At 32.2% G+C, this 25,789-nt stretch overlaps 2 protein-coding genes across 2 annotated transcripts in view; both read right to left on the bottom strand.

Moving 5' to 3' along the window:
* Positions 1–246: 246 nt before the first annotated feature.
* On the bottom strand, positions 247–9,012 carry LOC140061289 (beta-1,3-N-acetylglucosaminyltransferase manic fringe-like). The gene is made up of 11 exons (XM_072107800.1): positions 8,456–9,012; positions 8,061–8,317; positions 4,449–4,497; positions 3,435–3,477; positions 3,091–3,150; positions 2,706–2,856; positions 2,242–2,327; positions 1,831–1,901; positions 1,282–1,376; positions 1,081–1,166; positions 247–690 (listed from the first exon to the last, which is right to left on the bottom strand). Exons 1-11 carry the CDS (start codon positions 8,949–8,951, stop codon positions 621–623), a joined length of 1,464 nt encoding a protein of 487 aa, XP_071963901.1. The 5' UTR covers positions 8,952–9,012; the 3' UTR covers positions 247–620.
* A 336-nt stretch (positions 9,013–9,348) lies between these two features.
* LOC140061280 (beta-1,3-N-acetylglucosaminyltransferase radical fringe-like) overlaps positions 9,349–25,789 on the bottom strand; it is a 29,945-nt gene continuing 13,504 nt past the window's right edge. Inside the window, exons 3-10 of the mRNA XM_072107791.1 lie at positions 22,874–22,916; positions 21,701–21,760; positions 19,960–20,110; positions 19,553–19,638; positions 18,626–18,696; positions 13,993–14,087; positions 12,736–12,824; positions 9,349–11,928 (exon numbers count right to left, since the gene is read on the bottom strand). Of these exons, the coding sequence (XP_071963892.1) occupies positions 11,865–11,928; positions 12,736–12,824; positions 13,993–14,087; positions 18,626–18,696; positions 19,553–19,638; positions 19,960–20,110; positions 21,701–21,760; positions 22,874–22,916 (659 nt within the window). The 3' untranslated portion in view covers positions 9,349–11,864. The remainder of the gene's footprint in view (positions 11,929–12,735; positions 12,825–13,992; positions 14,088–18,625; positions 18,697–19,552; positions 19,639–19,959; positions 20,111–21,700; positions 21,761–22,873; positions 22,917–25,789) is intronic.

Here is a 25,789-nt window from a genome sequence, read left to right as displayed (position 1 = left end):
TTAAAAGTTCAACGACGATCGTTTGAAAACGATCAAGTTGAAATGATAACGATAGCGAGTACCTTTTCCTGTAAATCGTTAAAATGTCAATGTTTACGACGTAGGAGATCGCCGATTATTGTTAACGATAGCGTCGAATAACGTCGACAGGAAAACAGGCTTAACTAACTAGCAAATTGCTAATGAAATACTAAAAGGTAACGATATAAAATAATACCGTACAGTACAATAATAAAATGATATTAAAATACAGTGATGAATCCAAACGTTTTGTGGAGTGTAGGTACAAAAAAGAAACTTAACCAATATAATGCTAAAGTATAGACGTCTGTAAACTTGTCTGCCAAAGTCAATTGGTCTACACCAACAAACTCTGGAAAACTTTTCTCGACAACCACAAAATTCACTGAGTTTGCAAAAGTTTGCCAGTAGAGCCTTAAGCTTAAGGTGAACAAATTTCAGGCTGTAGGAGGGTGGGATGGGGTTGGGGCATGTGGAGGATGTGCTCCACTTCCTTTGAATCCGTCACAGTACAATTTGATATTTCAATATAAAATAAACAACTATACAACAGGCGTGTCAATTGCCACATCTTGAAGTAAAAATCGATGTTACAACTTTTATCTTCCCTTTATCCATTTAGGACAGAATGTGCTGTTCGGGTAAACTATACAATGAATTGATTTGAATCTAAAAGAATAAAAAAATAAATAATTCATACAATTTTAAAAATAATGTATCATATTTACACATGATTACATTATGTTCTGTTATTGCTTAGTATCTTTTTTTAAATTTAATATTCAAATTGTGATCCAAACACTGTTAATAGCCTTGTTGTACTGCTTAGTAATTTGATTTGCTTTGATATACTTATATACTATAATGGACCTAATATAATTTTTAGGTCCATGTTTCTACACACAATTTATATACTATCACTCAGGCAGTGAAAAAATGTGGGTTTGTTGGAGCAACTCTACTTCATAGATCTGAACTGAAATCTATTATAGAGCATCGCCAAAAGGTACACTAGTTCAATATGAATGTTTTTAAATATTTGTATTAAAAAATACTGACCTGGTTGGGTCTTCACTGGCAGAAAATGCTGGGTTGTTTAATGCTATTGTGTTTGTTGTGCTATCTGCTCGATAACTGAGTGTAATCTGAAAAAAAAAATAAAGAGAAAAGAAGGTAATTATAATGATAAAGATAATAGTGATGGTAATAATAAGGATGAAGAAGATGATAAAGAAGATGATAAATTACAGGTTGACTTACTTGGTTTTTGATATCGTTTGGTCTGATACCCCAAAGATCCTGCAAGTGTGAATTCATTTCTTTGACGTGCACCATTGGAACATTAAGTAAAATCTCTAAGATAAAAATAATCATGAAAAGCTAATAAGAGCAAAGTCAGTCACCGGATAGTCCCCACTTACTTTAATTCCCTCATAATAAAATCCCTCTCAAACTCAAATCCTTATCACTTAAAAATGTCCCTTTACTGTAGTGTATTATGTTAATGTTTGCCATAAGACAACATTGACACAATACCATACTAGCGAAATTTAGAATTTGTGACATGTGATAGCACTTAGACGAAAGGTATACTTAGTTCTTTATTTAGATATTGTTTACTTTATTTAAAGCAATAAATTAAGAATGTGAACTGATTAAGAATAATTGCTTTTGTATAGATATTACTTTTGGGCTAAAATGAATATAAAGATGCTAAAATTAGATCCCTTCCTTTTCAACTCCCTGGTCATCTGCCGCCCTCTATCCTTTCTCCCCCAAAATCATTACAATATAAATTCTGCTCCTCACCATTTATGTAACCAACAGTGACATCATCAGGCATTCGGATGCTGTCACACGTATACACCATTCTACGTCCCCTGTAACACAACAAAACCAAGGATTAACAGTAATCCAAAATAAACAACAACATGGAGAGCTTTATTTACATCGTAAACACACTTTTAAGCGCACTTTTAAACTTAAGAGAGTTCTCAACTTTCTGGTCAAACAATGATTAAATAGCATGTCGGTCACTTCGAAAGGTGTAAGGTCACTATTGAAAAACAGTGTCCGACTTCTAAATCACATAATGGTGAACTTAAGGAATATTATGGACTGTAAAGCTGTTTATATATTTGGCCAATAAATGAACTTTTAATTACTTGCAGTAAAAACCGCTATCACAATGAATATGAATATATTCAATTACTCACTTACCCTATATGAGGCTCCATTTTATTGGCCAGCTTTCGACTTATACAAACACCAGCACCTCCCGTACCAAACCAAAACTGATATTTTTGCTAAAAAAGTAAGAAAATGTTACATATATTACAACAAAGCAGTTAATGCAGCTTTTAGATCCTTTTGTATCATAATTTTATCTAATAATTAAAGATCATGTCAGATATTTTAATACAATCCTCGCCCAAAATCATATAAGAAGACTTTGTTTATTCTTTAATCCATGGTTTAAGTAAGTGAATATGTTAGTGTTAGGCCAAGATATTCATGTTAGGCCCAACTGGCTCTCCTGAATAAGACCTTCTATTTATAATCTTCAGTGCTTTATTGAAGCTGTACTTCTTGAATAGGCTTGTAATACTTCACTGGCCTTGGTATAACTCTCTACAAGTATTGAATAGGTGATCTAAGTACTTGACTCAGAGATTTTTACTTACCACAGGTGTCTGCGTACTGTAGGCCTCGATTGGTAATGTTGTACTTGACCGGCCGAAGTACAAATCTTGATGATAAGGCTGGTATAAATCTAACAATTTCCTTAGTTCACGAAGGTTTAAATAATTGTCATCATCAACGTGACAGAACCAACTAAACATAATACAAAAATAATATTTGTCATGTATAACCTACTCTATAATCTATTATTAATGATACGACTTAATAAAATATACATAGCAATTGGAAGATTCTTTAATTAAATTGATTTTCATTTTATCATATCTTTTCTATGCATTACTGTCAGTGTTTTATGGATGACACCAGTTACCGCCAGAGTACAAATAGTGTGTGACTCAATCCCTTTAATTTATATATTCGATTTACCTTTTGTTTGATTTTAAGAAGTTATCAAACATAGATGACATCTTACAACAAAGAGCCGACCTATAAAAAAAGCAATACTGTATTGTAAAACATGCCATAAACGATTACCCCTATAAACCATAACATTTTTGTTCTGGGTCTTTGGACTTAGACTAAAAGAAGCCCAGTTGTGTCATACGATTTTCAGGATTTATGAAGTTGTTATAAAGTGCCTACGAGAATTCTGGTTTCTCCTTCAATCTAACAAACCATATCTCCATGTTTTAGGAATTGATTTTTCCATATTATATTTTTCTAATCTTTTTCTGTCAGTATGCAGAGTGAAAGGAAAAATAAAAACTTACCTTGCATGTCGAGAGGGACATTTAGTATTTATCATATGACCATCTAAAAATACAGAAATTGTAAATAAATCATTGCCAATTTTTACTTCTATTCCCTACTATGTTGAAATTGTTTGAAAAGCAAATTAGATGTTGTTGCCCCTAAACAAAATAAAATAGATAAAACCAAACTTTAAATATGTCATTATGTAGTTTTACAAAATTGAAGCACTTTTGCAAAAAAATAAATAAAATTAAAAAAATTAACATATACTGTAAAAAACACCAACACATAAAATGAAACCTTGAAAAGTTTCCATACTGAAAACAAAATTGAACAGGCTCTTTTATGTACCTTATTTCAAACAGCCCAATTACATAGGCCTACAATTGTACCTGTGTTATAGTACCGACTAACTTCCTTTACTGTCTGCCATAAAATTGCTACAGTGTTTATGTTATTTACAAAGAAAATTCAGACAAATGATTTCTCAAATTTAAACAGACTGATTATTGTTCGCTAAAACTGTTTTTGAAGAAAATGAGATTGGTGGTATATTAAAATACTTTAATAAAACCAGGGTATTATCCTAGTTAATAGACCTGACAACAAAAGCTATTCTTTGCAAAACCATTACTTCAAAACCATTCTCTGATCTCTCTGATCTATTTAATAATAAAAGATAACTGGTTAAGAAGGTACAATCTTCAAAGGCTTTGGATAACGACCACTGGAATTCATTACCTCATGACAAGTCTTCTCTGTTTTTATAATTTGAGACCTGATGACCCAGTGTAACCGTAGTTAGGTACAGTAAGCGATTTGGTACAGAATATTAAAAAATGTACCTCATTCATCAATCACATGCTTTATATTTCCATTAAATATTAAGTACTTCTAATAAAAAAGAGAATTTTCGATGGTTTTAAATTTACAAAGAGCAAAAGAACAGACGTCTGGAAGCACTGTGAAAGCATGTGAAAAGGGAAAAAATTAACTGAAATTAATTGCTAGAAAATAATTTGAAATCTTACTGGTTTTCTTTTGAAATTCTTCATCATCTGCATCAGTAAAGAAGTAAACCTGAAATGAGAAATATTTTTATTTTATTTAATATTACTATTTTTTATAAATTTATATTTTACAAATACATAAAAAGTATTACTTTTATTTATTACGTGTTGTTATATGACTAGTTCTTTCCTTTAGGTAATTATGGAGATTTTTTATTCCTCCATGATCTCATTAAAACAATATATTTCATTTTTTTTATACACATTTATTAAAAAAAAAACACTTTGGAATTTCTCTTTTTGTTAATTGAATTCAACTATTGTCTTCATTTTGGGCCATTAATGAAAAGTGAGCAAACAAATGATTCTCGCATTTCATTGTTCAGAATTCATTGTGTTCACCAAATCAATATGACAACCTAATCAAAACAAATTATCCAACACATGTATGTCATGCATGAAAGATCTGTGTAAACTACTTTGCCATGAGAACAGTTTTGAACAGAAAGTGACGAAACTCTAACCTACAGTAACGCCAACTCTGAAATGTTAAAGGAAATAAATCTACTATGGTTAGTCTAATAATAAAAAATTGCAATCATATTAATGATAAGATTTTTTGGAAACAGAAAGGACAATTTTGAAAAATGGAACATCATCCTTTCAGCGGTGCATAGATCTTTACTATGTTAATTGCTAAATGGAAAAAAACTTGAAATATTGATTTTGCTTTAAAATAATGACAATTAATTTATAATTAAAAAGTTAAAGAAAAATGTTGATTTTCAGGAAATGGGCCTTTCATTTATATTATGGTTTTATCAGGAAAAAATTTTTTTTTTAAATCCACTTTAAAATGGCTCAACCATTGATCAATTTATAGCTCCATGATTCAACAAAAACATGTTTTGAAATTATCTTATGATAAAAGAGTCAAAGGCTTCAATGTGTAATATTTCACACTCATTGTGCTTCTCTGTTTATTGGAAAAAAGTGGCATTTTCTTCAATGATCATAGTTTGAATGAAACAATAGAAATTTTAAACCTGGAGGTGGCTTTAAAACAATAGGTTGATAACAATAGGCTTTGTACAAAAGCACATGGTAATAGACATTACAAAGAAACGACCTACTGTTTATGACAACCAATTATTAGTCATGTGTTATAGAAACTGCTGTTATGGGGACTCCCCATTATTGATTGCAAAACAGAATATATCAATGAATCATAAAGATGTGTGTATTGAGGCAGCTGCATCAGTTCTCATCATAAAATATTATGAATAAAATTTATTACTATGTTTAATAATATGACTAATATTTGAGGGTGGGGTTGGGAGATAACTAGTATGTATTTGAAAACCAGACAATTGACAGTTTTTCAACCTTTCAAAAAAGAGTACACTCCCAGAGACAAGGAGCCAGTTTAGCGACATCTGTTACAATATATCATTTTAAAAATTATTTCAAAATTGTATAATTTTTAACAATAGGTCCTATTGATGCAGTTTACAATGGGAATATATTTCACATTATGAAACGCCTAACTGATTCTGTAATAAACTTGTGAGGTCCTGATATAAAGAAAAACCAAATTGTCTAATCACACTTTTTTTTGTCAAACTTGTTTGATATAATAGTGTAGACAGGGCTTAAAAGGTGCAAGTGAGTCAATTGAGAAACACCTGAATTTCCAGGTGCTTGGCTGTGAATTTACATAACTTCCACATAATATGGAGAGTAACAAACAGTAGATGGTAACACTTTGAAGTATATATTTATACTTTCTAATGACTATATACTTTGTATTGTTACTGAATAAAATAGATGGTTATCAAGAAAACGTATTATTATTGTTGAAAATTCATTAAGTCAATTGGTAATCTAAATTTGATACAACAAAGAAAAAGCGATTTTTAAGACTTATGAGGAAATTGATCAAACATAAACTGAAAAATATATCATATTTGAAACGCCTAACTGTTTCTGTTACTGAAATGAACTTGTGATGTGCAAATGAAAAGGAACAAGTATAAAAGGTGCAAGAATCTATTCATAAAAACTTGAATTTCCAGGTGCTTGGCTGTGAATTTACACAACTTTCCACATAATATGGAGAGTAACAAACAGTAGATGGTAAAACTTTGAAGTATATATTTATACTTTCTGTGGAACAATGACTAGATACTTTGTATTGTTACTGAATCAAATAGATGGTTATCATAAATTTGATACAACAAAGAACAAGCGATTTTTAAGACTCATATGAGGAAATTGATCCAACATAAATATAAAGTGAAAAATTTTGAATACAGATATAATCTATATCAACAAATAATATGACTGTTGTCACAATGTGTGGAATTTTTTTTTCTTATCTGCAAAAGAAATTTATTGCGCATCATTTAACTAATTGTGTAGTAATATTACACAGAAAGAAATGTGAAATGGGAGGCTTTGAAAAAAACCGAAAATAAACATCAATTAGAATTGTTAAGCTTTAATAATCCGTAACATCAGATAGATTGGATTACTTTAATTTGACTCAGCAAGAAATTTGACATATAAGCCGTGTTCAGACATAGTTATTTACCTGATAAATTGATTCCTGATCGCTATTTAATTGGTTCAGGAAGCCAACTTACCTGGTAAATAATTCAGTGTGAACAGACCAGGAAACAGAATCATAAACTGGTCCATATATACAGTATTATTCTTGAGCATAGGATGGAGAAACAAGTTAGTTAAATTATTTCACCATGAGCATAGTGAACTATCTCTATGATGGCTTGACCAAAGGAACATGAGAGAAGACAAGAGGAGAATTCAAGGTTCAATGCTCGTATCAGAAAGGGACATAAAAGCTTAATTCAGTCCCATGGTGGCATTTTACTACAGTCTCTCCCTATGATGACTTTTTACACATGTAGGTTAGGGTAGTTGTGTATTGTTATCTTTAAATAGTTTTCTAACCTAATTAAATTTACAACACAATAGAACAGCACTCTTTGAAAAGTGCGGAAGAGGTAAAGTTAGTAAATTAAATTCTAATATTGTTCCCTTTCACAATAGATAATAAACTTGTAAATAGTATTAAATAAATATACAACTAAAGTTAGTTACAGAATGTTATCTGATCTTTGTAAATTCTCTAAATAAAAGTTTTTTAAATTTAATATCTAGGACAGTATATGAACTTTTTTCTGTCATTTTCTGACTAAGAATAGAGTACAATAGTTGGTAACTGATGTCGCATATGTACACCCTTGGGGTATAAGTTCACCTCATGGGAGTATTATATAAGACTATAAGCATTGGTGTATCTTTAAAGGCACTCTTCACTTTTGAGTTCATGCAAAATGAAAATTGATCTTTTGAGACCAAATAGTGTTCAACAGTTCTTTGAGGTTATAAAGAGACTTGTTAGAATCTAGCCTGAATGTAATAACAACAATATTTATTCGGCAAGTTTAAAAAGTACATAATTTGCCCGAAGCAAGTAATAGGCGTAACAGAAGAATTGCTTGTATTAGCGACCGGAAATATGTACATTGGGCTACCTTTCTAGTATGGTTCCAGTAAACGTTGTGATTGAAAATAATTGTTCCATTTAATTTAAAAGATGAAGCTTACCTGTTGAGGAGCAACAGACACCCAGGTGTCCAATAGCACCTGGAGTCGACTCCGATGAAATTTCTGCGTTGTTTTTACAGCCAGATAGATATCATCTAAATTAACATGATCACCAGAATTTGACACTTTTGTTTGAGGGGTTTCCTGTTGAATCAGATGAACTGGCTGTACCTTGTTATTTGGTAGCTGTACATACTTTATATAAATTGGTTTATTTTGTTGCGTTTGTGGAAGAGCATTTGAAAGTTTCTTGGCACCTTTAAAAAAAAGGACCTACATGTAGTTAACAGCGTTATTTCACTTCATCTCATGTAAATAACTTCAGTATATGGAACAAGTTAAATGTTAGAAACAATACAGTTACAGATATAATAAATAAAAACAAAATACTTTACCTTGTTGTATAAACTTTGGCTTAATAGCGGGTGGAGAATTTTGATATACAACTTTTCCTATTTCTATCGTCTTACCCGGAGGGATAAATTTTGGCCGATTGGTACCACCACTGGCCTCTGATCTACCATGTTGACTGTTGGCTGATTTTTCAACCACCGTGGTAAATGTTTTACTATAATTTATTTTCTTTTGCGAATTGTCTTCCACCGATACTACATTTTGTTGGATTATGTCATCGTTATTACTTATAAATTCTTTATCTCTCTCAAATAAAATGCGAGTTGGATATTCCTCTTGACTTCTATACTCCTTTATTAACCGTTCAAAATGCGGTTCATTGACAAAATAAATTTTATCCTTGTTGAAATCTTGATGCACCTTTTGAAGAAACTCTTGCTTGTCATGACGTAAAGAAACATATACGCACACGATTATAGAATCTATGATACAGACAGAAAAGACATAAGCAAGGACTTTCTTCAAGGTGATTCTCATCCTTCTCACTTTTACATTACATGTTTCCAACACGCTTACTCGCCTGGAACTAAGCCTACAGCTGTCAGTTGACTCATATAGTCTATAACCATTCTCAAAGTAAAACAGCCTCTGATTGGCTGATCAAAAATAGCCAATGGCACCAGTCACTTTGTAGTGGTATTTCAGTAATCTATTGTTAGTTATACTTTCAAACGACCTTTAATAGCCTAATAAAGTTTTGAGGAGGTGTGGCTTATGCTTGATGGTTGAAAGGGAATTCTATTTGTATTACTATCTATATAAATAAAATTAAAGGTATATTTATATCCCATTGTCAAACAACATGACTAATACCTTATCTGTAACAACAAACACACTTTTAATAATAAATACACCACATATTTGTTATAGTTCAATTAATTTTAATTTACATAATTATACATTATTTATGAAAAACCTTTATTTATATTCACTTACAATAATACAGTATGACATAGTAAAAAGGTTTTTTGTTTAAACCTTTCAAACAAGATCAAATATACAACATATAATAATAGCTACACATAACGATGTACATTGCAAACAATGCACCTATTTAAAGTATTTTATTCTTTTTTATAAACAGACATAATGAAGAGATATAATCTTGCCTATTATAACAAAAGGTATATTATTATTATTAAAACAATAATTATTATTTGTATACTAGGTACTAGCCCATATGGTACCTTGCTTGCCCAAACTACACAATGCCACATATAAAATATAATCTACTGTAGTTGCATTGTATTAATTGAAATAATTTGCATAATAATGTGATGTGTCAATTATTGCAAATGGTTTTGATACACTGAATAAAAAGAGAAAATTAAAAAATGATTTAAAATGCACCATAAGTTTATAAAGGTCAATTATAACTGCACCATAGTTCATAGGTGGTGGTCTTTTCCATGTTAAATTATTAACAAATTTGCATAGTATTTTGAAATAGTTATTGATATATATATATATAAATTATATTTCTGTTTATGGGATACTAATCATCCCACATGTACAGTATGCATATTAAACTTTAATGCAATTGGAGCTACTCTAACTAATTATTTTACATAAAACCAAAACAAAACAAATGTCATCTTAATAAGGGTAGTGTCCCCTGAAATAGGGGTTGGCCATAGTGTTAAAACATATTACGCCTGTTTATTACAAAGGTTTTTACTGTAGTTTTTTGGTATGACAATTGAATTTACCAAAAGTGACTTTTAAACTTTGATGAAAAACATTTATTTTTTAATCTTTCATCAATTGCTTGAAGGTCACTGAACACTGACCGGTCTTATTGCTACAATTACATTTGTCACCGATGTGAATTTTCTAATGAAAATATGGAAAGAAAGACATCCAAGGTTGTAGCTTGTGTCCCAATAAATGTCCAAATCTTAAGTGGTTTAATCGTGGCATTGACCAAATTATTTAACAATAAATGAGTGCTTCTGGCTATTGAGGCTTAACTAAAAGTGTGGAGATCAATTGTATGTGAAGTGTTCTTGTGAAGTGTTCAAATTCACAACAGGTTCACTAGAGTCACTTTGAACAGGTAAACACTAAATAGTTGCAATCATAGCCTTTGGGGTAGTTAAACTATAGATAGGCAATTTAGGTTTCTTCAATTATGGCATTTGTAAATGAACAATTGCTGTAGATTCTACATATTTAATTTCAGATGACTAATACAGTATTTTGTTATGCTGTTCGAATTTTGTAACACAAACAGGTTATATTTCCTATTACAGTTTTGATTAAAGGCTATTGTAAACAAAGTTCATTACACTATATTTGTTAATAAAAAAATAATGATGAAATCTCTGTGTCTCCCTATAGTGAGTTGTTTTCTATCTCAAGGTGGGTAAAGAAAAAGGTCCTCAAAACAACATTTCTTTACAACTTTTATTATCTTAATTAGTTTAATTAAGACACCTGGCAGCACCTGTGTCATTAGCAATGCACCTGGTATTATCACAAATAGGGAATTTACATGGAACTTGTATAGATACTCTGGTATCATGATAAGAGCAACTCAATTCATGTGAAGTAGCTTAACAATGGTGACAGTTGCCAGTCATTAAGAGGACTTCAAGATCCTTAAAAATGTATAGGCTACTGGATGGAGAAAACCATTACAAAAAAAAGACTGTACTCTCACATTTTTTCTTTCACTAGATTTGTCATATTTTGTGAGAGTTTGACTATCATTTAATGGAAGACTAAGTACATGAAGGACACTACCGTATTTGACAAAGAAAGTCCCAGTGGGCCGCTGGGTACAGAATTTGGTGAAATTTAGGTGGGACTTGTACATTGCATTAACAATTGTTGTACCAAAGTGTTGTTTATAAACTATTGGGTGGGATTATACTTGGGCATATACGGTATAGTTTTCCTGGTACATGTGAAACTAATTTCATATCTGGAAGATTTCTCTGAGCATTTTCAAGCAGCATATTTTTGCTTTATTTAACAAACAAATTATTTTTATCTTATGGAATAAATTGGAAACCAGACTCGTATGTGGGATTCTTTCATTCAACAAGTATCGGTGGCTGGAAACAACTCCATTGTAAATTCTTTTACATCTTCTCCAATACAACTCCAGTTCAGGTTGCGTGTACAGCATAGCGAATTTTCGTTTTCATGACACGCCACGCAGCTACAGTACATGCATAGTATTAAAATATTGGCATGAGCTATGTGTCGAGTCCAGAAAACTAAACCTTTGAGACACAATTTTAGTTAAGACAATATGGTGTAGAGTAGCAGATTGCAATCCATATCAATGGAGGAATCAAATCCTTTCCAAGCTTTACAGTTTTGTCTGCAAACACCTCCATAAACTAACTGTAACTGCATAGATAGATATTCTTTAATAAGCATTTATAGTCGCTTTCGTTTGCAAATATCTTCATCTGGGAATATCATACAATGAAGTGAGAGAAGCCTGTAGTAACAAAAATGTAAAAGTAGTTAGAAATATCATAGTATACCACAAGAAGACTACAGTTTGTAAACTTTCTACCAACATAAATTAATATTAGTAAATCAGCCCTTGAATATGCCATTTTGAAATTTTAATCAAGTTATTCATTGCTGTAGAAAAAATAATTTCACTTATAAAAAGACAAAACAAAAAGGGTAACATTTTACCAAAAAAACAATTGTCTGACAGACAAATTTTCCTTTAAGTCAAAGTTTTTTCAAGCAAGTCAAAGTGAATAAGTATTCTGTGACATTAAAATGGCATATACAACAAAAATGTAAAAAAAAATTGTTCATGGCGACAATAAACCTTTAACTTTGGAAAAAACAAATCAAACATACGATATAATCAGAGTGCTATGTATTCTATTGATTAAGGAAACACTACTATTCTAAGGAATACAGTACTTTCAATGAAGCCAATCACTGCTTGGTACACATTGTATTTTCTTTTATACTGTAACTATCCACAGAATGAGGAAATTAAATATGACTCAAAATAAACAAACACAACGGTTGCTGTTAGGCCTATCTGTCAAACTCTCACACATCAGACAATAAAACAAGTTTGGAATTCAAAATTTGGATTTCACAGAAATGCAAAATACAAAGAAACTTTCTGAACAATATGACATTTGAAAAATAAAATAAAATTGTTCGCATTTTTACTTTAAAGCAACTTTTTATGAGAAGAAAAGGTTACCAATTTCCAAACAATGGCGACCATTTTGTTAAAGACCATTATGTAGTAGCCGGATTTCTAGCTTACCTGGTGGGGTCTTCTTCATTACTAAAATGACCATCTAAAATCTTGATAATGTTTTTATGTTTCACGCGGTCACCATAACTTAACGTAACCTGCAAAAAATAAGTTGTAACATTTTATTATTAAAGTAAATCCTAAATAACAGATCTGCTGCGATCCTGTGACCTATCAGGCGAGGTGGTGCATCAACCAGTAATTTCTTCCACCATTTTTTTTCAAAGAATAGCTGCCACTCTAAGAAATCTCTTGGTAAAATCCAAGGTACACCAAATAGTTAATCTTTTTATAGCTAGATTCCTTTCAAATGTTATACGGTTAGATAGGACCTTCTGTACCGAATGATTTGACATTTTTTTATATAAACAAAATTAGATAAAATAGTATTTATGCATGTGTTGCATCTGTAGATAATGAAATGAGATTTCCAGATCTCAGTTCAATGCTATAGTTTAAAATGTAGAACCAAATTTGGAAAATTAAGTTCAACATTTAATTTTAATTTTTTTTAATTTTAAGTCCACTCCTCTCCCCTTTATTTCAAAATCCTGGTGGCCACTGAGTGGTAATTAGTAAAAGAGAGAAAGATGTTACATTGATAGAGAAACAGAACTAGATAGACACAAAACCAATCTATACTTTGGTTGTACAAAATTAAAGTCACTGTTACAATTAAAAGTTCAACTGGACAAAGAAATTCTTCTCATTAACCATTAAAATTTGTCACTTTGGGGACAGCAAACAAGCTGAATGAAAAAAAAGAACAGAACAAATATCACTAAATGTTCTGAATAGGATTAAAGTAGAGTTCATTTATATAATTGATTCGTGGTACAACAACCGAGAAAATTACAATGAGTGAATAAAGTGCCCTGGAGGAAGATCACACGATAAGATTGGCCGGTAGAGATCAGAGGTTGGATAAACAGACTTGAACAATAGCTTTCTTCTGACAATAGTCTTCAACAAATACCCAATGGAAAAATATTTGATTTTGAGCTAAAATAAGATTCTATCAATGTAAGAAACTAGATTATGCTATTAGAGATTAGCCAATGAAAAGCAGTGAATAGGTCAGAAACAGAGTGGACACAAGAGGGCGGTATTGATTGATTGCAAAGTTTGGTTGGGATTCTTTACCAAGGGTGTAGGATTTTGCTGTGAACAACGCCTCTTCACAAAAGATTCACTGGCCGATTATCCTCTAGAAACCTGGAATGTTTGTTTATGAAAATAAAACATTTTGTACATAGTTTAAGTTACCTGTTTTGTGAGCTGATCACGTGGAATATTCCATAATGATTGTAGGTGAGAGTTAAATAACATAACTTGTGTTAATTGAGTATCAAGTAGCACCTCTGAAAAAATAACAAAATTACTATTATAATATAATTTATTTAAATAATACAACAAAAATACATTTTTTTTCAAATTAAAAAATATACACAAAATGTTTTGTATTCATATTCATTCAGTACAGCAGAATTACTGCATAACTGCAGTAAAATTATTGTATTAATTGCAGTAGAATTACGGCATTGTTACCTGCAATAGAATTACTGCATTACCTGCAGTACAATTACTGCATTCACTGCAGTAGAATTATATTGCATTCACTGCAGTACATTCGCTGCAATAGAATTTACTGCATCTATTGCAGTAGAATTACTGCATTAACTGCAATAGAATTACTGCAATAAATGCAGTAGAATTACTGCATTACCTGCAGTAGAATTACTACCACAACTGTAATTGTATTTAGATTGTATGTATGAATGCCCTTGGCCAATATCTGCAATGCTTCTCTCAAGCCAGGAAACAAATCATACTTGGAAGAGTATAGATAGTGAATGCGGAATGCCTGGGACATTCCCCTGGGAACTAGGAGATATGCTTAGAATACAATCCAGGATCGGTGATTATGGTAGTACCATCAGGAATATTTTAAACATCATCGTCATGACTTAGGTGATGAAAACATATGACAACAGTAGTTTCATTTTTTAAAATTTGTCATTTGACAGTGTGGTTTGGCGGTTAACCAGTGCTTGTATTTCAATCACTAGGTTGAGTAAGTTCAAGCGCCAGTAGCGCTGGCATAGTACCAGGATTTTCCTCAAAACAGTTTTTGAGCTGTATATAGGTTAACTTTCTCATCCTGGACACTAATGTACAGAGAGTAAATTACTAAAGAAGATCTATGCAACAATGATTTGCATAAAATATGGGACTTATTCATGTCAAGCTCACCTGAACTTAAATATCACCTTTTTTTTGACGACCTAGAAATTCATGAAGAATATCAAATCCAATGTATAAACAATATTAACTATGTATTAGCAAGTAACATCTTTGACAAATATTGTAAATTATTTTTAACAACTGCATGGAAAGAACGCAACGAAATTTATAATATCCGTCCATATCACAATCTTTTACTTTTCGCTCAAATGTATTGAATGTATTTTTATAACCTAATGTGTATATACTTTTTAATGTAATAATTGATAATGTTTGTATTTGATTGTGTAGTAAGATAAGTCCATATTTATTTTTTTTGTTGTTGCACATCTCTTGAGAATTGTGCCTCTGTTATAAAAGAGAAACAATAAAGTTATTATTATTATTATTATTATTATTAGATGTGAGTTTAATAGAATAAATAAACCTTGATTCTGTTTCTGCTGCCAAGATTACAGTAATTTGCGCTGATTACTAGCTGAATTATGGGAGTATGTTTTCATACGTGTTTGATCCCAAAAAATGAGAGCTTGCTTATATGCGCTATAGAAGAATGAGCTATTATTATTATTATCATTATCTCAAATTTCTTTCAATTTATTATCATATTCATACCCATTTGTTAAAAGCAACAACAAAAAATTACGGTCCTCTTTATACAATATTTACTTTTCAAATATCTAAATTTAAATTGTTAAGTACAACGTCATTGTTATTTCATGATCATATTATGATGAGCAATGTACTTACTTACACTACACTTAATTCCTATTTATTAACACCTAGTTAAACTAATCAAATAAACGTTCTTATATTCTTGTCACTTTGTATTTAAAACATATCCTAACACAAAAAACAAATGGAAGTTTAAAGTAAAATCTATAAACGGTAATGACATGAAAATATGCGAGCACAAAAAAAGTTACCCCAACTGAGAAGACCAACCTACTTCTAATATTCCAGACAAAGAAGCCCATTTATGTAAAAAATATTTAATTCAATTGCCCCTTTATATCTGAATATTTTTGTATTAAGCCTTGTCTACACTATCAAACTTTATGCGACAAAAAAATGTGATATGCCCATATATCAACATGAAGATGTCATATCACTACCTTTTTTGGGCATATCACTACCATATTTGGGCACATCACACTTTTTTGTCAAACTAGTTTGATGTGTAGACAGAGCTTTAGAGAAAATTGGTACAACACTATATTTGCCAATTGTAATAATTTTAATATTAACACCCAATAAAAAAAAAAGTCTTGCAGATGACCTAAAATATGCTTTAGATCTCAAGTACTACTTATATTATAAAATTAGTTTAATGACTAAATTATCTGTATAATGTGATGAACATTTTATATTATTATAAGCTATAAGATCTGTGAATCTGGTAAATGTAGTAAGGAGTGGGCGATGGAAAGATGATAGCAGAGCATGTGTATGTACAAATAAAGAAAGTTTATTTATAAACATTTAAAATGTTTTGGTTTTGTTAGTTTTCTTAATTTAAGGCCCTGTTCAGACCCATGGCGTTAGACCGTTAGGCCCTGTTCAGACCCATGGCGTTAGACCGTTTAAGGCCATGTTCAGACCCATGGCGTTAGACCGTTTAAGGCCCTGTTCAGACCCATGGCGTTAGACCGTTAGGCCCTGTTCAGACCCATGGCGTTAGACCGTTAGGCCCTGTTCAGACCCATGGCGTTAGACCGTTAGGCCCTGTTCAGACCCATGGCGTTAGACCGTTAGGCCCTGTTCAGACCCATGGCGTTAGACCGTTAGGCCCTGTTCAGACCCATGGCGTTAGACCGTTAGGCCCTGTTCAGACCCATGGCGTTAGACCGTTAGGCCCTGTTCAGACCCATGGCGTTAGACCGTTAGGCCCTGTTCAGACCCATGGCGTTAGACCGTTTTAGCTATAAGATCTGTGAATCTGGTAAATGTAGTAAGGAGTGGGCGATGGAAAGATGATAGCAGAGCATGTGTATGTACAAATAAAGAAAGTTTATTTATAAACATTTAAAATGTTTTGGTTTTGTTAGTTTTCTTAATTTAAGGCCCTGTTCAGACCCATGGCGTTAGACCGTTAGGCCCTGTTCAGACCCATGGCGTTAGACCGTTAGGCCCTGTTCAGACCCATGGCGTTAGACCGTTAGGCCCTGTTCAGACCCATGGCGTTAGACCGTTTAAGGCCATGTTCAGACCCATGGCGTTAGACCGTTTAAGGCCCTGTTCAGACCCATGGCGTTAGACCGTTAGGCCCTGTTCAGACCCATGGCGTTAGACCGTTAGGCCCTGTTCAGACCCATGGCGTTAGACCGTTAGGCCCTGTTCAGACCCATGGCGTTAGACCGTTAGGCCCTGTTCAGACCCATGGCGTTAGACCGTTAGGCCCTGTTCAGACCCATGGCGTTAGACCGTTAGGCCCTGTTCAGACCCATGGCGTTAGACCGTTAGGCCCTGTTCAGACCCATGGCGTTAGACCGTTAGGCCCTGTTCAGACCCATGGCGTTAGACCGTTTTAGCGTACAACGTTACTAGCAAGGTCACGTTACAAACCGCAGAGAAAAAAACGAGGTGTTCAGACCCATAGCGTACGATTATCGTTACAACGGAAGTACGTCATTCAGGTTGTTTCTAGTTGCATATTCATGTGCTCTTACCCACGTGTTTTCATCATTATTTCCACTGTATATAGGCCTAGATCTCAGCCCTACAATTATGACAAAATTTGCCGTAAATAAAACATACCTCAGCATTATTTAAGAAAAATATAGTAAAGCCAAATTTCTGTTTCTATTGTTTTTATTTTGTATTATTTATTAAAAAACATTTTCCCCAGGCTCTTGTGTTACGAAAATAAAGCAGGCCTCCTTATGATGAAGAAAAAATTGATTGTGATTAGTCAATCCAGTCCAGTCAAAGATATATATTCTTTGTTCCAGTCGGTTGAAAATAACCCTTAACTTGCTAATAAAAGGGACACAGCTCCCCTTGTTTGTTTACTGAATTTTGTAGGAGTTAGGGGGTTTTCAGCATTAAACTTGTCCAGTCTAGTCTGCCTTGTATGAATGAGTGACTTGATGTCCCACGCTAGTTTTTAGCTTGAATGAAATGCGTGAATGGCTCTAGGCCTAGCTAGGCCTAAAAGCGGATGGGATCGTAGTCCCTATGTTTAAATACAAGGTGCATGTATTTATGTCATTTGTTAGAAAATATAATGGTAATCAGTTGATAGTAGTTTGTAGCCTTTGTAACAGTTGTATTTGTAGTGTAGTTAGGCCTTATTTATTCTGGCCTTTTTGTGTTATTGAAATCCATCTCACACACATTGACGATACAAGATGTCAGACTAGGTCAAACCTTGTATCGCGTCATAACAGGAAACGTTCTGATTGGATACAACGTTGACTTACAGTAGCGTCGTACGCTAAAACGGTACTATCAACCGTTTTCCACTACAACGCTACAACCGTTGTACGACGCGTTGTACGCTAATCCCCAACTGTTCAGACACACATTCTTTTAGCGTCGTACGCTAAAACGGTCTAACGCCATGGGTCTGAACAGGGCCTAAATTCCTTGTTTCCATATTATAATATTCATAACAAATGTTTTACTGAATTTGAAAATAATTGAGTATACAAACCTGATATAAAGCCAACAGTGACATCGTCTGGTAGGCGTATTCTATTGCACACACTTTTAAACGTTCCCCCTCTATAATAAATCAAAGGAATGTCATATTATTAACATCAGACCAAGCTGTAGTGAGGCTTTTTACAGGGAAGATTTTATCCGTCTCCATCTAGGCTAGTTATGCCCATTTTCTATAATTTTTTCTGCTGCATAGTCTCTAGTTTAAAAGGCACTTTGCCAAAAAGGGAAGATTCTTTGAATCCTCTGGCTATAGGCTACAAGACCTACTGTACTACTGTATGTGTAAAAGCATATATTAATTTGGGGTTAAGGAGGGCATATCGACATAAAGACAAATTCTGCACATCAAATGCATTACACTGTACTCTTTCAATTTGGGAAAAGGGGCGGATTGCTATAAGCATTTAGTCTTTATTATAGAACATTGCTATACCGCGGTCTAACCTGAAAACGGCCTTTAAAATCAAAGCCTACTCGAAGGAGTCTTAAAACAGTCTTAAACCTCTATTTTTGTTGCGTTTACGTATTATTTATCGTAAAAGACAACCAATTAAACTACTTTTAAGTGTTAAATCAATAATAACGGTGATTTTATTCTATAGACTTATGATTGCGTTTGAACAAGCATGACAACCATTAGGTTATTTGGTAAACTACGCATAAAGTGTACACCCTCAATGTGTTACTATATGCGGTCTTAGCTAAGACTGTTTTATAGCAATGGTCTAACAGTGGTCTTTAGTAAGGCCCCCCTATCTAATAAAGCCGGCTTTAATCGGGGAGTTAATACCATCAGTTAAGACTGTTTTATAGCAATCCGCCCATGATCACCATGAGACAGCTCTGACTTCATCCTCATTGTTACCTCATGACATGTGTTAAAATCCCGGGCCATGTACTAATGTAGGATACTTACCCTGCATATGTTTTCATTTTTAGAGCTAAGGCTTTACTTAAACAAAATCCTGCACCTCCAGTTGCGAACCAAAACTTTACTTTTTTCTGAAATTAAAAAATAAAATAGATCTTTTATTTTTTATTATTGTATCAAGTTTTGTTGAATGTCATCAGTGGAATAATTTTAAGCTCTGTCTACACTATCAAACTTTATGCGACAACAAATGGGATGTGCCCATGGATATGATGATGTCATATCGCTACCATATTTAACCATATCACTACCAATATCACACCTTTTTTTTATCTACACTACTTTATCAACCGTTCTAAATTTTACAAGTGTTTGCTTAAAACTTCTCAAAGCAAACCAGAATAAAGTATGCTTACTGCAGTAACTGCAGCAAATGTGGACACGTTACTTACCATATCTGGGGTATTTCTATCAGTCGCTTCTATTGGATGGTTCAGACTTGTTCTTCCAAGGTATATATCATCTGTATGTTTATATTTATTTAACAGTTTTACTAGTTGGACTACATTCAAGTAATTGTCGTCATCTACATGGCAAAACCACCTTTGATTTGAAATTAAAAAAAAATATTTATTCAAATAAAATGTAAAACAAATCTTATTACCATGCATAATTGTCTTTTTTCGTTTTTGTTACTAAAATAGTTTAAAAAAAAATGTAATACCACCTAAAATGATAAATATATAGAGAAAATGTAGCAGTTTTAATAACAATGACCAAAAAAAACCACCTCAAAAAATATATAAATGAAAATATCTTCAGAAAAATACTTCAAATGTGTTTCTAGTTGAAGCATTTTAAACTAAATTTATATTCTTTAAATGAGATTGCGAGGATTATATTTATAGAGACATTTCAACTTATACTTGCCCTTTAAAAAAGTTATACTACGGAGCTCAACTAATTTAGTATTCCAAAAAAAGAAAAATATATAATAATGTCAGTAATTATTAAAGAATTAGAAATTCCAATTGTAGAGTTGCCCTTTAAGTACAGATCCCAAAGCACATGCTCAACTTATTGTCCATCACCGTAGATATGACAACAATTTGGTATATTTATTAGGGATTAAACGAAAAAGCCGAACTTTAAAGTTTTAGACGGCCACTAAGGACTGATCTTAAATCGTGCATGCATTTGGTATATTTGAATAGACATGAGAATTCCATCTTATTACCAAAAGACAAAAACAGTTTAAATACTCGTAACTCTTGTGATTAAGCTAGCAAATTGTGGTTGAACTTGTCAGCCACCAGAATATTATATCTTTTGTGTGTTCATATTTGAATAATTCATGTTACCAGTTCACGTGAACTTGCAAACACATTTTGAACAAGAACCATGACATTTTTTAACAGTTTTTAAACTAAAACGTTTTAGGGGAACCTTTTCTGTAAAGATAATATTACACTCAATTTCTTGATATTTCTAAATTAATTATCTTAATATGATAACATAAAATATTTAATGGCATAATTTATTGCAAACATAAAATAAATTGCATTTTAATATTGTTATATTAGACTGGAATAACATAAAATGGGATTACAAAATATATTCAAAGGCCTTGATGATAAGACTTCCTAATTTAATTATGCCAAAAACATAACAATTCCTCATTCGGATAACGAGAGTTTGTTGAATTTGAACTCAGCCTACCAAGTTCATTTAAAATCAACATCACTGGAGAGTAATCTATCATCGGTGGGTCACAGATTAGGCTTGTCATGCGACGAAATAACATTAGGCTGGACATATATGAAAGACTTGTCAGGACAAGCCAGTTTTTAAAGCAACTGGGCCCATAAATCATGTTATTTTAACAGCCTCAAAGGAGCAGTTGTTGGGCCTAAACAAAGAGCTGAATTCATTAGGCATGGAAAGCTGGGGTCTAAATGTCAAACTAGAATAATTCTATCATTATCAACTTCCTCTCTTAAAAAAAGTTTTTGATTTAAGAAAAATATTAATTATTGGTTTATGAAAACTTCTGGTAACAATTTCAAAATATGTGATGACATTTAAGAAACTATAACAAACTATTTTAAAGGTAACTATATAACAGACCTTTATTTAACCTTATGTTTTAATAGTTTATAAATCTAGTGGCTGTTTTAATTAATTAATTCTTACCTTTTATTAGATTCTAAATACATATCATACATAGCTGCCATCTTACAGCAAAGAGCTTGCCTGAAAAACATAATTTCCATGAAATTAAATAAATAAAAAACAAATAAAAGTGTAGCATAGATAGTATTAAAGATATATAATTTTTAAATTTGTTTTTGTTGAATATGCCATTTTAATGTCCCATAGTTATTCACAAAAATTTTTTACCTGAAAAACTAATTTAAAGCAAAAATAGTCAAATTGGCTGCCAGTCAATGGGTTGAATTTAACCGTTTGATTTGTCATTTTATAAGTGAAAACATTATATTTTTCTTTTATTTTTTTTATTTTGTAAGTTGATTAAAACTACAAAATGGCCCATTTAAAGTCTGATTTTATTAATCTACATTTTTCATACTTTCGAGGAACAATACAGGGAATGGGTTAAGACTTGTTTGTGGTGTAGCTGGAACCGGAACCAGCAGGTTGGGCAATATTTAACATTACAGTAGAAAAGTGGAACAAATCAACAATTGATTTGACTTTGATTTGAATATCCTACCTCTGCATTCCATATTTGGTATGATACAAGGAGAGTGGACACAAGGCTCCCAAAATCTAATTGACAGTTTATGGTAATTAGGCGCCTGAACTCCATCCACCTCGTTTATTTATCAATACTAATGCCATTACCAAACAATGTTGATGAAGTGTGGAATGTGAGGCATATCATTGCCGCTTAATTCCCAAAACATATTCCCACACGAAAAACATTACAGCAAGGATTTCATCACTATTTAGAAGGCATTTAAGTTATACTTTCCACAGCTGTCCATTAATAATATAATTGTAAACACAGATTTTTGCCTTTATTTTATACCATAATACAAACATTGGCTAAATATAAGTTTCAATGATTTTGCCAAAATTGTGAAAATAAAACATTATCAATTCTGTAAAGTAAAAGCCTGTTTAGCAATCTGATTTATGTACGTCAATGTATATTAACATTTTATATTGTATTTTGTACTTTATGTACAGTAAACTTCCCTGTGTAAATCAAACTGTGATAACATAATCAGTAATGATGATGAATATAACCATTGTGTAAGCGCCCAACCCACTGGGATTTCCAAAATGTGGTTTGGGAATTTTGTATTTACTTCCCCTTACACCCAGCTACAGTATAATTACCGTGAATGCCTTGCTGAACAGTTGCTGACAATGAGATGACCATCTAAAAAGAAGAAAATCATATTACTTAATATGTACAGGATATTAAATACAAACAAAACAGTCTTATAATATTTCTTTAAAAGCTGTGAATAACAAATAAACAAAAGTCACTATAGGCTTCAGGGTACACCCTCTGATCATGGAGGTATATACCTCCATGCTCTGATGGTAGTGATTTTACTGGTGGAAAGGGTATTAATTATTAAAGGTTTACAGAAGATTCCAAATTGCTTTGAATGAATTGACTTTTAGAAACCTTTTTTAAGTTTTTTTTAACTCAAGACATTTCAAAAACAAAGTTTTATAAACGTGAAAAATCTAAATAAAAGTACATTATTCATAAATGCTCTTTCCATACTTATACTTTGATGATTTCAAACTTAATGGTATAAAGCTCTGTCAAACTAACACTAGTCACTATCAAACTAGTTTGACAAAAAAAGTGTGTTGTACCCAAATATGGTAGCTTTTGTACCCAGATATGGTAGCGATGTGCCCAAATATGGTAGTGGAATTACATCAACGTGTCCATACTGTATATGGGCACATCACATAAAGTTTGATAGTGTAGACAGAGCTTTACAAAAACAGGGTGTACACATTTGAACCGTGTGAAATATGGGAATGATATCACGTTTAGTTTACATTAGCGTAATAGGGACATTACAAAACAGCACTCAATCATAAAACCTGATTGTTATCAAGAAACAAACAGAGAAAGTAAATATAACTTGTTTTTGTTTGTCACCTACAGGCAACACGTTTAGAAAGAGCGTACAATACTGTATATACACCCAGCGGCCAGAAAGCAAACATCAAACAACCCAATAACAGATTTGAATATTACATTACAATGATTATTAAAACTGAAAGGTCTCCTATACAATATAATAAGTACAAAGTATTATAAGAAGAATAAAGACAATTTGTCAATATAGACAAATTTAAGAAAACAAATGATTTGAATGTTTTATAAGGTAGAACAAGAAAAGTGTTTCTAAAGCTCTGTCTACACTATCAAACTTAATGTGCCAAAAAGGAGATGTGCCCATATATGGACATGATGTTATATCACTACCATATTTGGGCATATCACTACCATATTTGGGAACATCAAACTTTTTTGTCTAACTAGTTTGATAGTGTAGACAGAACTTAAGGGTAAAAGATGTATTTCGTTTGTTGTATTTCAACCTCAATCTATGTAAAAAACAGTTTTTTCATTTTTAATATTCTTAAATTTTGTGTGGTTTCAGACTGTAATTTGGTAATTGAAAATGGTGAACGATGCTTAGTTATTAGTTTATACCCAGTGTGTACCACCAGCACAGAGAATAACATCTAATAACAAGCAGTCATCCGGTGAATTATTTATTTTAATGATCTCATGTTGATGTTCTAAGTTTCATGCAGAGTTGCAAAACGATTAAAATCTCTTGAGAAATGGGTTGTGTTACTTGGTTGAGCTAATTGAAATCTGTATCCTATAACATAATTGGCTTAACAGGCATGTTCCATTATTCTACATTACAATAAATGTAGTAATAATACACTATTAATATAGACCTGTGGTATGAAACACTAAACTGAACCTAATAAATTATGTCCTATCTTTTGCATTGTTAAGTTTCTAAATTTAGTGAGCATAGGCCACTTGGGCCCTCTCCTTAGATCCGCCTACATTATGTATTATACAGTAGTAGCCGATTATTTTACATCATTATCAGATTCATTAGTTTGATAGTCAAAAGGTACTTTTATTTGCACAAGAATTAATCACGTTTTATATGTTTTTGTATGTTAAAACTCTGTGTCATTAAGAACAGCGATATAACTCTGTTGTTAGGACGCGCTACAGCCGCAGAATACAGCTAACCGCAATGTACCAACACTGATAAACTGCAATTTAACTCTATCTTAATTCTGATAAATAAGTCATAAGAACAAAAGAGGAAAAGATAAACATGAAATTGAGATTAGCCAAAAACCAGACATTGAAGTACTGAAATATGAAATGTATACGAAAATGAAAGTGGAAACCTGATTGTCATTTGTCAATATTATAATAATGGGTATTTATAATTACAGATACGGCTAACTGTTACAGTTATTTTGACCCTGATAGCGGCCAATCTATTGAATGTTTTATGATTGTTCATAGTTACAATCAAATTAAATATAAGTATTATATCATCTTTGTAGTGCATAGACAGATCTGTTTATAAACTTTGATAATTTCTTCTACATCTCTGTGCAATATAACAATTGTCATTTTCAGAGGAGGAAATGTTATATTAGGGAGGTTTCGCAACCTTACGAATACGATAACGAAAACGGATACGTCACACACACGTATTCGTTTTCGTAAGCCATAAAAAAATCTGTTTCGCATGGCAACGAAATATTGAGGGTGCGTCTAAAATATGACTGCGGTAAATTTGAGCGAAGCGCAGGTACGTGTTGCTTGGTGCTTGCCTGCCTAGGCCTAGCGTAACATCAAAGCGAGTGTGAGGACTTTAAAAACTGCTATTTATCAAAATTGACTTTGCATTTTAGTAAATTACTTTAGTAAATTACTTTCAATAAATCTATAATTATATTATAATTATGAATCATTCCTGATTCAAATGCAAAATGTGCAAATAGATCAAAAACTATACTCGTTTTGTAGTTAGGAATATGACGGGTGATATTCGTCAACACGAATACGCTTTACGAATATGAAATGGGGATCAGCTCAAAAGTTTCACAAATGTATGACGTATCCGTTTTTGTTATCGTATTCGTAAGGTTGCGAAACCTCCCTATTATAATATGAATAAATATAGGATAAACAATTCTACTATTCTCCAGTATAATTCATAACTAATGTTT

This window comes from Antedon mediterranea, chromosome 1 (genome assembly GCF_964355755.1).
Source record: "Antedon mediterranea chromosome 1, ecAntMedi1.1, whole genome shotgun sequence".
Lineage (NCBI taxonomy): Eukaryota > Metazoa > Echinodermata > Crinoidea > Comatulida > Antedonidae > Antedon > Antedon mediterranea.
The sequence above is the reverse complement of the archived record's forward strand: the minus strand, read 5'-3'. Positions and strand labels throughout refer to the sequence as shown.